The 12,989-nt window shown below is 38.2% G+C and overlaps 1 protein-coding gene across 10 annotated transcripts in view; it reads right to left on the bottom strand.

Annotated features, from left to right (window-relative positions):
- Positions 1-12,989, bottom strand: part of GPD2 (glycerol-3-phosphate dehydrogenase 2) — a 139,153-nt gene that overhangs the window by 35,200 nt on the left and 90,964 nt on the right. For all 10 annotated transcript variants that reach the window (XM_070581361.1, XM_070581358.1, XM_070581359.1 and 7 more), the window contains one exon: positions 644-808. In XM_070581361.1, coding sequence (XP_070437462.1) covers positions 644-808 — 165 coding nt within the window. The remainder of the gene's footprint in view (positions 1-643; positions 809-12,989) is intronic.

Here is a 12,989-nt window from a genome sequence, read left to right as displayed (position 1 = left end):
AATTGAAGAAAGAAAAGCATGCCACTTTTTCATTTCAGCTCTAGGTCTGTTTTGCAAAGTGCCCAGCATCAAAGTGCCAAATAGGAATAAAGTGGGATGAGTAAGTAAGACAGTTTCTCCTTTAAAACTCAGACATGTACACAGTGCTGCTGTGTGACAATACATGTCACGGCGCTGGTCTTGTTCAAGGAAATGACGTAATTTTGAAACTCTGCCTGCACGGCCATAGAACCAGGACAAGAATGAAAATCCAACCAAACTTCAAGTGATTGACTTGAACGATGTGTAAATGCACTGCCTGTGTCACCTAGATGATAATTTGAAACTTAGCACATTTATTTAATTTTATTAATAACATGTTTTTGCAAAGAAAACGGAATGCATTCATAGCTGTTGGAATTTTGTGGGCATTCATTATTATCATTATCATTATTATTATTTAACACAAAGGGGAAAAATTGCCAAGTCCCACAAGAGAAAATTTTCATGTTAAACCAGTCATCATTGACAATAAGGAATATAATTAATGTGACTCTGAAATCTGGCTTAAATAAAAGAGAAGTGACAGAAAAATTATAATTCAGTCATTATATAGGCAAGGCAAGATGCTAAGAAATACCTCCCTGCCAGAGCCTTGGCATACCTGTGAGAACATCCTTGCACCGTGCACCGCTCACGCGCTCTTTCCCCGTTTGGGGGTCTGTCTTCTTGAGCAAGCTCACGACCTCCATGTAATTGGCCGTGGCAGCCCCATACCTGGCAGCAGTAAGAGCAATGGCAAGGTTCATCCGGGCGTCGTTGTGTTGTCCTGCAGCAGGGAAAACATCAGAGGAGGGGCAGGAGTCACCTCGAGCCACAGACTGGTGGTACAGAAGTGTGTCACAACAGATATGTCACATCTGTCCCTGTCACCCAGAATATACATGATGGCTGCTCAGCTCTATTGGGTATGATTTAAAAATACATTGTCATTCTCGGTCAGGCATTTACCTGCCACTTCAGCAAGTTCACTTTGCGTACCGCGAAAAATATCCCCTTCCTACAGAGCTCACATCAATTATTTGAAAGTTAAGAAATCATTATTCTCTCAGTTTGGGAACATATGTATATGTCAGACTTTTCCTAATACAGACAACCCGTATGTATGAAAGTGAAGCAATTCAAAACTTCAGAATATTTGACACCCCAACTGGTGTTGATTAACAATTTTTATGAGTATATGCTCTATCTAATATTCAAAATCAAGAGCTTAATCTTCCACAGAGAATCTCTCTGTATTTTATAAAAGGATTTTTCTTGGTCTGAATTTTGATCAGAGCTTCTTAAAATGTAACTTTTTTTTTTAATTGCACATAAAAGGTAAGAAATTAAGCAGGGCAAAATTTAATTACAGAACAATTCCTACCTGTATTGTTAAAGATTTATTGCTGAAAAATTCTAGTTAAAGAAAACTAAGGGGGAGGCCAAGGGGGGAAAGATGATTAATCACTTTAAAATACTGGCATCACAAGAGACTTTTTCTATTTATTATTGCCAGTGGAGTTAACGCTGACCAGGAAGAATTACTCTACATTGCAGGGGCCAGGTTCTCTGTGCCCTGAATAATTAATTACCCAGGGCCAGATGTATTGAAGCAGGGTTCAAATTCTCACACATTGGGATCAGTTCTATCAAGATAATACTGATAAAGGGATAAATTTGTAATGGATATTGTTGTTGATTTATGTTGCCAGCATACCAAACATTTAGTATAAATGGTTTATGTAAAGTTTCTTCCTTGTGATTCAGTCTGTGCAGGGCCAGAAGCTCTACACAGGTAATCTGTTCCAGCTAAAAGGGCAAAGTTATAAAGAGAGAATCAATGACTGACGATTCTGCCGCCCCTCCCCAGGAACATCTTATTCTAAAACTGCTGAACTAATACAATCAGCCAAGAACCTTTCCCTCCAAATTAAATCCTCTATCAGTGGAGAACATACATTAAACCTCAACATGCAGAATAAGCGGTTATTTTCTCCAAAAGACAACAGAATGAAAGAAGGAGAAGAAAGAAAACAGCAGCAGCAGTAACTGAACTGTAAGTGGGCGAAAGACGGGTAGCATTTCTATCAATTTCATTCAGTGTGACCCTGAAGTTGCTATTAAAATAGACAGCAGGTGTATTTAAAATTAGGTTTAAGAAATCAACTTTTATTAATGTAGGGCTCATTTAAAATTGGAATATGCTTCAAAAAGTTAAATGCATGCAAACAGTCCAAAGAAACTAAATTAAAATTCCTTTATAGGTCTTCTCTTTAAACTAAAAAAATTACACTTCTAAATGCAGTACCAATCCCACCCAATCTTTCTAGTAGATTTACGTACAAAACTATGAAACGCTCTATGGGTAGCACAAGAAATCCAAGTCAAGTTTGTATGGTGGGGAAATTCACTCATCAGATGCCCCTTGATTTACACACAGGACAAGTCTCCGGAAAGCCATGTGTAAATCAACTATTTTAAATCCTATATGAAGTCACTGTTCAAAGGAACCAGGCAGAAATCCCATTTATTAAATGACAGATTTCCTTTGTAAAGTGGAATCTATCACACAATCATCTGGTAATAAAACTCTACGCTTTGAAAATACAAAATCTTTTAATACCTTTTTAAACTATAAAATTTCATTAGAGCGATATTGGTATAGTTCATCAAGCTCTGTTGCTTCTATACTAAGAAATGCCTCCCTAATTACCTTCCAAACTCCAATACTTTTGAAGGTAAACAAAATTAACCTCAGTGAAAAATGTGAGATGGAAACAAGTTCCGTTGGTCCTTATTTTCCACGCCACCCTGATACCCAGCAGCACCTGCCTTGACTGGAGCCAGGTCTGCCACTTATTTATGGAGGCCCTTCACGGTATGATCCTCATCTGCCACAGTTCATCTACTCCCATTCTTCTTGCTATCTAGGATTGTCAAATTATATGCAACTCCCTGAACATCCATGTCATTTTACACCTTCTTGCCTTTGCCGACACTAATTCTTCTGGCTAGAATACCATTCTGGAAGCTCTGGACAACTCCCATTCGTTTCTCATGATCTGGTTCAAATATTTCCCCATGAACTCTCCCCTTATCTGCCTTGCTCCAAGGCAAAGTTGTTCATTCCTTCTTCTAAGTCAACATTCTATCTTGTATATACCTTCTTTATAGTCTTTATGATACTATATTGATCCATGTATCCATTGACGTAAAAAAATTATATGCCTGAGTTATGAGTCAGGCACTGTGAGCAGTGCAGGGAACACAAGGTGAGAAGGATACAGGGCAATCTCTGTTCTTGTGGAACTTACATCCCATTGTAATTATTGTATGATTTCTCAGGTCTCCTCATCCCAGTCATGGAAGGCAGGAAGACTTACTTGCTCACCTTTTTTTCCCCTCGTTGATACCAAGCACAGAAGAGGTATCCAGTAAGTGTTAAGTTTAGCCAGATGCTATTCAGTGTGTTAAATAAACAGGTTTATTTATAGTCTAGAGATTTATATAAATTTTACATAATTTTATAAAATTTTATGGTCTTACCTCTAACTGTGGAATAGAATGCTTTGTCTCGTGTTAAAGAAATTGCAGACATCAATAAGTCAGTGACAAGAAATTTGAGGGAAGGAGGGAAACCCCAGAAATGTGTAAAATCTTAGCTTAAACACAAACTAGCCCTTATATTTAAGTTGAATAAGTGGAACGGAAGGAGAAATGGTTATCAACGATTCCCTCAAGACTTATCCCACAAGTTTCCCCTTGCTCTGCAGGGGAATGCAAACACAGTCACAATAGCTCCTAAAAATTGAGGAGTAAGTAATTTGATTTTCCTCTGGGCCCTGGAGTTCACATCCTCACCCAGAAGTCCCCTTCTTTGCAGACATTCGGCTTAATTCATTTACCTCCTTGCATTCATGGTAGACCTCCTCCCCTACCTACATTAAATTCACTCTCTACCCTGAGATACCCAGATGCTCGCAGGGCATGCTTCCTGGGATAAGTGGTATATTTTCACTATTCTTAACTAAATTTCCCCCAACTCCATTTCCTGACATTTGAAAAGTATCTAAATGCCTCCTGTAATTTTATTTCTGGAGAAAAAAGTTTTTGACAACACTGCATGTCATTGGAATGTGATACAATAATCTCAGCTCCCCCACCCAATTGATCTGCTTATTAAGTTTGGATTTTCACATTCATTTCCTTAGAGCCAGGCAACACGATACTATTCACTGATCAGTGAATAGCTTTACATTGGCACTTACACAAGGACCCAGACGGGGACTGTGAAAATCTGTTTCCTACTCTGTTCTCCTTTTGCACTTGAAATCTTACATATGTGCACATATCGAACTTACAACTCGTACGAGAGGAAGCATATAAGAGGTGGAACTATAACTGTTTTCTCTTGTTTAAAACAACAAAATATAAAATCTACCCACCAAAAAGAATGAAGGTCAGTGGTGCTAGAGAAGGATTTTGCCTTAATCCTCACTGGCCTTGCACATAGGATAGTGAGAGATATTTTAAGTGAAAAATATTTTAGGATGCAGGCATCTAAAAGACCTCAAACATAAATATTTTGGAGACATAGGAATATGTCTCCTCAGAGGGTTTCAAAGTTTGGCAACTAACTTAACATGCAAAATAGCTGAAAAAAGAGAAATAAACACTGAATGTGTACACGGTGTGAAGAATGAGTAAATAGGAAAAAACCGTAGGTAACGAATTACCTGGCATGCTCCTGCTCCTTCTGATTTACTTCTGTGATGCTCTGAAATTCTACAACAATCTTCTTTGAATACAGCATACTTCTAAGTGGCCATTTATAGTGCATAGACCTATCTATCGACCCAGGAATCTGTATAGAAAGTCTAATTGTTAGAAAAAAAATAGTTCTTAATTAAAATAACACCTGTCTATAACTTCATCATCAATAAAAATTGCCACTGTTGAAATGCTGAGAATCTTTCCTTCTATCTCCCTGTGTACTGACCTGGGTCTTGTGCCACCATATGACTACTTCTAGCAGGCGGAAAAAGGACGCTTCAAAGAAAGAATACCTCCCTAAAACTTTAATCCCATTTCTAACAAAATCCACAGGCTATGCTTCATTCTCTCAGACTCGCAGTGTCACAGTGACCTCTTGGGCAGCTTCTCCTTAGCAGTCTGGCAAACATAATTCAAAGGTTAACCTACCAAACTCAAGCTGATTTAATATAATCATTATATTTAAAATTTCCCTTTCTGATGGAAAGAGTGCCAGTAGAAGCAGAGTAGAAAATGAGTATATGTGTATAAAGGGATTACTAAATTCTGCTTTAAGTAAATACGAAGAATCATCTTAAAAATGAGGACATACTTTTCATGGTAAATTGTGACAACGATGCAATTTCCAAAAGTAAATTATTTACAAAAGTGATTATTTGTGTGAGGAGCGGTGAGGATCATGGAGACACATGAAGCAGTTTAGGGAGACTGCACTTTACAAGTTACTATGGAGAATGGCTCTGGGCTTAGAATGATTGAGTCACGAGTTTTGGGTACTCCTCTAGACTTCAGTGTCCAAAAAGGAGAGGAGCTGGGTGGGTGGCACTTCAGAAATTATACAACTCTGGTAATGGCTAATCTTCAATAGTTACCTATCCTTCTCAATATTTCACTTCAACCTTTTCCTCATTTCTAGTTTCTCTGACTTTGGCCTCTAATGTCTAAACAGAGAATGGGCCTTAAAAAAGAGCAAATGACAGGCACTTTATAAAGTGAATCAGGAAAATAAAAACACAAATCATATGCTTCCATTTGATCTAGAATTATAATGAAATCTTGATTTGATTAGCTTTTACAGGCTATGTAGTATATTGCCAAAACTGTCCTAATTCTTCACCCCTCCCTGTAGCCATGCCCTTTGCCATGAGTCTTCATAGTGTCCTCTCCCACTTTGACTCTGGACTCAGCCACATAAAACTGTTTTGGTCCATGGAAGTTTAGTGAACGTGATTAAAAAAAAAAAAGGAGGCTCTGCCAATGCCATGAAAATGACATGCCCAGGCTAGTCTGCTGGTAGCAGGAGGAGGATGAGAGGCATGTGGTAAGTTGCCCCTGTCATCCTAGCCAAGGCCATCCTACGTCAGCTGACAGACAGTCAACACCTCCAAATGTGAGTGCAAGTTAGCGGAGACCTGAAGAATCCCCGAGCCAACCCCAGACAAGACCAGAAGAACCACCTTGATGACCACTCCAATGAATGAGCAATAAATCTGAACTGTTTTATGCTATGAGGTTTTACGGTTGTTGTTATGTGGAAGTGTGGCAATAGATAACTTATACAGGCAATATAGCCAATTTTCTAATAAAGTTAGTCTCAACTTAAAAACAGGTTCTATCTTCAAAACTGCATCCTAAGATGGCTATTTAGAAGACAATTCATTTTCCTAGAGAAATGCATACATAAATAGTGGTAAGGTGATTAGTTTGTGCCACAAGAGCTATTTAGTGCATAGGGTACCAGAATAAGGGAATTAATAATGATTCCAACAGCCTCAATGCCCACCGCTCCCTCACACTGACTCCAAATCTCCAGGCTGACCCCAGTGCCCACCCTCAAATAAAACTCTGCTCTTTCAGCCCTCTGACTTTTTGCTCATATTGTCCCTACTCCATGGAACATCTTACCCTACCTGGTAAGATAGGGTCTTTCATCTTTCCTTCACGAAACTTTCCCTGACTTCTCTCAGACACAATAGCCTTCTCTCCCCTGTGCTTCCGTCGCACGTTGTACACACACTGATTACAGCATAAACTATTTTCTAAATATTTGCATCCAACAGTCACTCATTTATTGAGCAAATATGTACTAAATGCTTTTAATGTGCCACGGATTATGCTAGGAAGTGGGTTTACAACAGATACAAAAACAGACATAGTTCCAGGCTAGGGAACCTTGATTCTAATGACATGTTCCTAAAGGAACAGAGTGCGTCTTATTCAATTTTACTTTCCCTGTACCCACCATAGCATTTGCTACCTAGTAGATATTCAAATATTTGTTGAATGAATGAGTGAATATGCATGATTGTAGAACAGAATCACAGGTCAGAGATTGCTCAAATAAGGGAAATGTGCTCAAGGGTTAGAGATTCTAGGAACAGTCCCCAACTCATCAACCCTACTCCCACTCTAGCTGTGGCCTCCACCAAACCAAGGGATAACTGTGTCTCTACCTAGCTATCCAGCAAACAATGGAAACAGGAGGTCTTCCATCACAAAATCTTTGATGAAAACACAAGCAAAAGGAGCAGGCCAGTGATAAAGTTAAAGCAAGCAAGGGTTTGATGTATGATTAGGCCAGCAGCAGATGCCTTTAACAATCTTAAATTAAGTATATATTGTAAGCCAGGCATGATGCTTGGTACTAGGGATCCACTGAGTAGGGAGAATAAGACTACCCTGGTTTCTGCTCTGTGGAGCCACATTCTAATGGGGAAGACAGATAAAGTCAACGAAAATAAGTTAATAAGACAATTACAAATTGCAATAATGGCAAGAGAGCGAAAAAGAGGGGGCAGGGAGAGCAAATTCCTGGGGCAGGAGCAATGTTTCAGACAGGGCAGTTAGGGGAAGTGGTCAAAATTAGCAAGAAGTAGACAAAACGCAGAGAAGGCAAGTAAGTCCTAACAGCAGGACCACCACCTATAAACTTTAATCACTGCTAATTTGCAATTATATCCAAAGCTTATATGAAGCATAAACTATCAGAATTATGACTACTGTATTAGCACAACCCCATTTGATTACAAAGTGCCTGCAAAGTTATTTTTTTTCATTCATTCCCTAAAGTATTCACCTATATTTTATATATCGTCATCAGGAATTAAGCTTAAAACTCTTCCTGGGTTGATATACATTTTTGCAGGAAACGTCTTTTAATATAGACTGGTGAAATTCAAAAGAAAAGTACAATATTCAAAGTTTATGAATTGGAGTAATTTGCTGTCACTTATCCATACTACAGTTCTCAGGAAGGGACACCTGTTGGCACTGAGCATGTAATCATTTTTATTATTAAATACAAAGGTACAATTAAATACAGGCACAAGATGTGACCTGCATCATAATTCTGCCCAGCCTTTCTCTTCACAATATCCTTTTCATTATCATGGGCCTTTTGTTCCTTCATGTTTCTTTTGTCTTACTTTAAGTTCTCGAGTAAGCTATTTACAATCTGAATAATTAGCAATCAGTGTGGATCTGTGGTCTTTGGCCCCATGTAAACGAAATATTGTGAAGTGCCTTAACATGACACATTTAAGAACATAAACTTTCTATACCCTCAGGACTTTTCCTTTCTTGAAAAAGTTTTAAATGAATCTAATGAAGAGTAAGTTTTCTACTTTTCAGATACTTAGGAATCTAGTTAGAGTTGAACAAAAATAAAACCACATTTAAACTACAAACAACAGAATGCTTTGGGTATTCATCAGCTTTATCTGTGGAAAAATGTTCTATATATCAATTTACAATGAAGAAGCCCTCCCTTCCCATGTCTACCCAGGACAATTAATTCTCTCTAGCACAAGCCAAAAATAGGTTTTTATATTTTTAAGAAGAAAAAGGGAAAAGGAGCAATGTGACAAAAATTAATTGAAATAAAGTTGAAAAGTCAGGAAGCAAGGCATACTATAGAGACTCTTTTGCAAACCACACCATTACGTGGCCTAAAGCCACAGGTGATCTTCCTTGGTTGTTTGTGAAATGCATGAAAGGCACTGATAAAGCATCTTAGAATGCCTAGCTTTGAGGGTAAGGGTCTCTCTTTACAGAGAACTGCAGTCTGGGACGCATGGCATCTTAACCCAAGATAACCGTCCTGAGGATGCTCGAGATTTATTTATTTTTTTACAAATATTTATTAAATACCTACTATGTGCCAGGCAATGAGCTAAGCACCACTGTGGGGAGCAGAAACTGAAACTGATTGGCCCCGCTGCCCCTGAACTCTGAGATACAAGAGCAAGTTTATAGTCTAACTTGGAAAAGTCGCAAGTTCCAAAACTTCTCAAGTTCTCTCCCATTTCTTTGCATTTTTCCTTTCCCTTTCCTGTGCAGTTTTCCTAAAATATCATGAAATATAGTACTCCAGACATATCTTCTTTGCTCTCAGGTTATAGGAAGTTTGCAAGCCTCCTTTCATAGGAGGGTGTGCTCAAATTCAAGTCCCTTCTCTACCAACTGTGAACCCTTATACGAGGTGCTTCATCTAAGGTTCTTTTCACTCAATTCCACATGATGATAATGGGATTGAATGGATAATGAGGATGGGATAATGGGAATGGGAATGATAATGGGATTGACAGAGGATTATCTCGAGGAATTAGGAAGATAGGTAATGTATGTCATGACATGATAGTTCTCAGTAAATATTAACTATTATTATTTAAAGTTAAAAATAAAATTTATTGGACAGTCAAGACCACGTCACACCTTAATTAAAATATATGACTACTGCTTAAAATACTTTAAAAATAGAAACAAAAAAACCTTGTATATTTTCCCATTCTACATAATTTATTGCTCATCACTCTGGCAAACTTTTCCTGAAATGTGTAACAACTAATCTCTAATCTCTGAATTTGACTAATATTGTTTACTCTTTTTCTCTGTCCTCTCTCTCTTCACTATGACAAGCAAGGCATTCTTTTCTGTATGTCACACAGGATAGGAAGACAGGAGAATGGTTTTCAATCCAGAGGAAAACAGCTTTGATGGGCTAACAGAGAGTTTCAAAATATCCAAAGGACTTCATCTTTTCTTAAAAACAGGGAGCCTCTGCCAGTTTTTACAAAGGAAATCAACATAAGCTATAAATTGGTAAAAGCCAAAAGATCCAAGTTCTAATTCCTCAGCCACTAACTGGGTGTGTTTCTGTAATAGATGACGGTCTGGGTTTTCTTTGTTTTTGCTTCTCAGCATCTAACCCCCTTCTCTCCGTCATGTAAGCCTTGAAGAGAGGCAGAGTCTACCCCCTCCCACAGGAGAGAAGGAAGGCCCACTGGGACATAGGCCTCTAACCTGGCTCCACCAATCAGATGCTCTTGACACAGATGCCAATCTAGAGCTAACAACCCAGAACAACAGACATGAAGAATTCAATCTGAAGGTGGAGGCCAATGGCGGCAGCGCCATCACTTTCTGTGGGCAGCAGTGACAGAGATGTCAGCAGCGGTGGCAGAGCAAGAAGGGATTTGAGTAATCAGCACTAAAGTCTTCAGAATCAGTGTTCTGGTTCTGAGACAGGATTTCGCCTGTGGCTCTGGTTGCTGCAAATCGTTTTCACTTCCCTTATTTTTCAAGCCATGTCTTGTTTTCCCAGCATTTCTGCCTGTTGCCCAATGTCCTCTCAAAAGGTTCTTTTTTCCTTAAGTCAGCTAGATTTATTTTTCTTTTGCCTGAGACTGAAAACCTGGACAAGTCCTAACCCCTGTGCCTCAGTTTCCTTATTATTAGAGCCCCAGGGGGGACTTCATGATATCTCAGGTTCCATCCAGCTCTACCAATTTGATAAGTTGCAATCACAAAACTTTAAATAAACGAACTGAAAACTTGAGAATCTAATTCTATACCAAAGTAAAAGAGGACTCATAAAAGGACTGGCAAAAGTGAGTAAGCAAATTCTTTCACATACACAGAACAATCTTTCGGTTCCCCTTCCTCATTTGCATGTGAGGACATGCACACAACTTTTCACAAACCCACTGCAATGGTTCAACCTGCCCCAGGGGCGATTCTAAGAGTGAGCTACATAATAAATACGTGGAACCATTTGTTAAGGACCAGCCAGGGAATTCTAACTGGAAGCAGCCTTTTGAGAACCTTTATCTGCTGCATGACAAGCCCTTATCTTATCAGATTCCTCTCTCTAATCACATGAAGATTCCACACCTTGTCAGATTGTTATCAAATCCCTCTGACCAGAGCCCAATGTCCTGATTGTCTGAAAAAAATGTGTACTGTCACGTTAACATGAAAAGCAGGCTAACACTTGGCTGCCCAGGGAGAGCACTGGGCCTGAAGATTCAGAACACCTGAGTTCAGAACATAGCGCGCCATAGGCTGACACAATTCTGGGCACATCCTTTTGCCCACCACTCTGGTCCTTCATCTGCAAAGTAGGGTTAATACCAACTTCTCTGCCAACCTTCTGGAGCCACTGAAATGATCAGATTAGAGTATATGTGGAAGCATTTGTAAACTGGGAAGCATTATAAAAATGAAGCTGTTATTGTTAACAAAGATTTCCTTCTACTAAATTCATCTTTCTCTTTTTGAGATAGTCTTTGTTATCCAAATCATAAACATTGTTCAGTTATCAGAATAATATCTCTTAGCAACCCAGAGTTAATGCTTATCAAGAAATTTTATGTGGGGCTTGAAACTCTAAAAGAGGAAGAAAAGTAAGAATTTAATCCCCTTTTAACTACAAAAACAAAAGCTTCAGATTCACTTGACAAATACATCTTTAACAGATACTGTTTCAAAGTATGGTAAGAACATCCAATTATTTTTGCTTGAACTTGATAGTTACTAAGCAAAATCTTGATCTTAAATTGATTATTCATATAGGTTTGCCCTAGTGAAATTTTCTTTTTTTTTAACAAAAATCATGAGTCTTTGATCCACATGGATGTTTTGTTTCTCATAGGAATTAATAAATTAAGGGCAGGAACTTAGTTCTATCCACCCCAACCATCACCGCCACTGATTTATTTCCAGTAAAGACAACAGTGCCTGGCATTGTAGGAAAGTGCTAAACCCCTTGGTGTCTAAAGTAATCAATTTATAATTCAGTAGTCGACGAGTTTGGCTAGTGCCCATCAATTTAGCAGAGCCTGATCATCCTAAGAGAAAGGAAAAAACAGATATTCGGAACCTTTATAGCCAGGATCACGTGCTGAGGCAGAAGTCTGAGATACAAATACTGTGATAATCAGCTTAACAAGGCCCTTCCTTTAATGTCACTAACCACCTCTGAACAGCTAGTAGATATCTGCTATCTCCCAGAAAAAAAAGACACGAATAGGAAGTTTATACACAACGTATTTATCAACGAAATTTTGTCAATATTGCAAGCACATACATCAAATACTATGCCAGATGCTCTAGCCATATTTTTAAAGCCAACTGATTTGTTGTTCTGGAAGGATGAAACAAAGGAGCAAAATAGACTAGCCAAAGTCAGAAAAAAGATCTTCTACTTTGAGAAAGTAGCTTGAGTTATAAATTGCTGATAACTCATAATGACCATCCATACTTTTAAAAAGGCTAGAAAACAGAATTAGGTAACTGCATTCTATTATCTAATTTGAAAATGCACATCTCTAAATTTAAAAAAAATAATCCATTTCCTGACACACACACCAAAAGTTTTGTTTCATTACTCTAACCTTCAACGATACTTCAACTTCTAGGTGGCCCAACTACATCTCATATAAAATTTGAATATGGACAATGTACTAGATGATATTAAAAATTGTCTATAATTCAGCTGGATGTAATAACAGCATAGTAGTTATATATTGTTTAAAAAAAAAGAATAGTCCTTATCAGTTAGCTATTCTTTCAAATGTTCTAGGTGTGGGGATGGCACACTTTTCCCGTAAAGGCCATAGAATCTCTACTGACCTAGTCAACTCTGCTGTTGGCAATACCTAAACGACTGAGCATGGCTGTGTTCCAACACAACTTCATTTACGGACACAGAAACTTAAATTTTATATAATTTTGTGCCACAAAATACTCTGTGGCTGTGTTATAATAAAACTTTATTTATGGACACTGAAGTTAACATTTTATATAATTTTGTGCCACAAAATCGAATCATTTAAAAATGTAAAAACCATTCTCAGAAAACAAAATAAGAGGCAGGTAGGAATTTGACCTCTGCTCCAGGAGGAAAACTAACGTAA

The sequence above is a fragment of the Equus przewalskii genome, chromosome 17 (assembly GCF_037783145.1).
Source record: "Equus przewalskii isolate Varuska chromosome 17, EquPr2, whole genome shotgun sequence".
Classification (NCBI taxonomy): Eukaryota; Metazoa; Chordata; class Mammalia; order Perissodactyla; family Equidae; genus Equus; species Equus przewalskii.
This window is presented reverse-complemented; position numbering and strand designations above follow the sequence as displayed.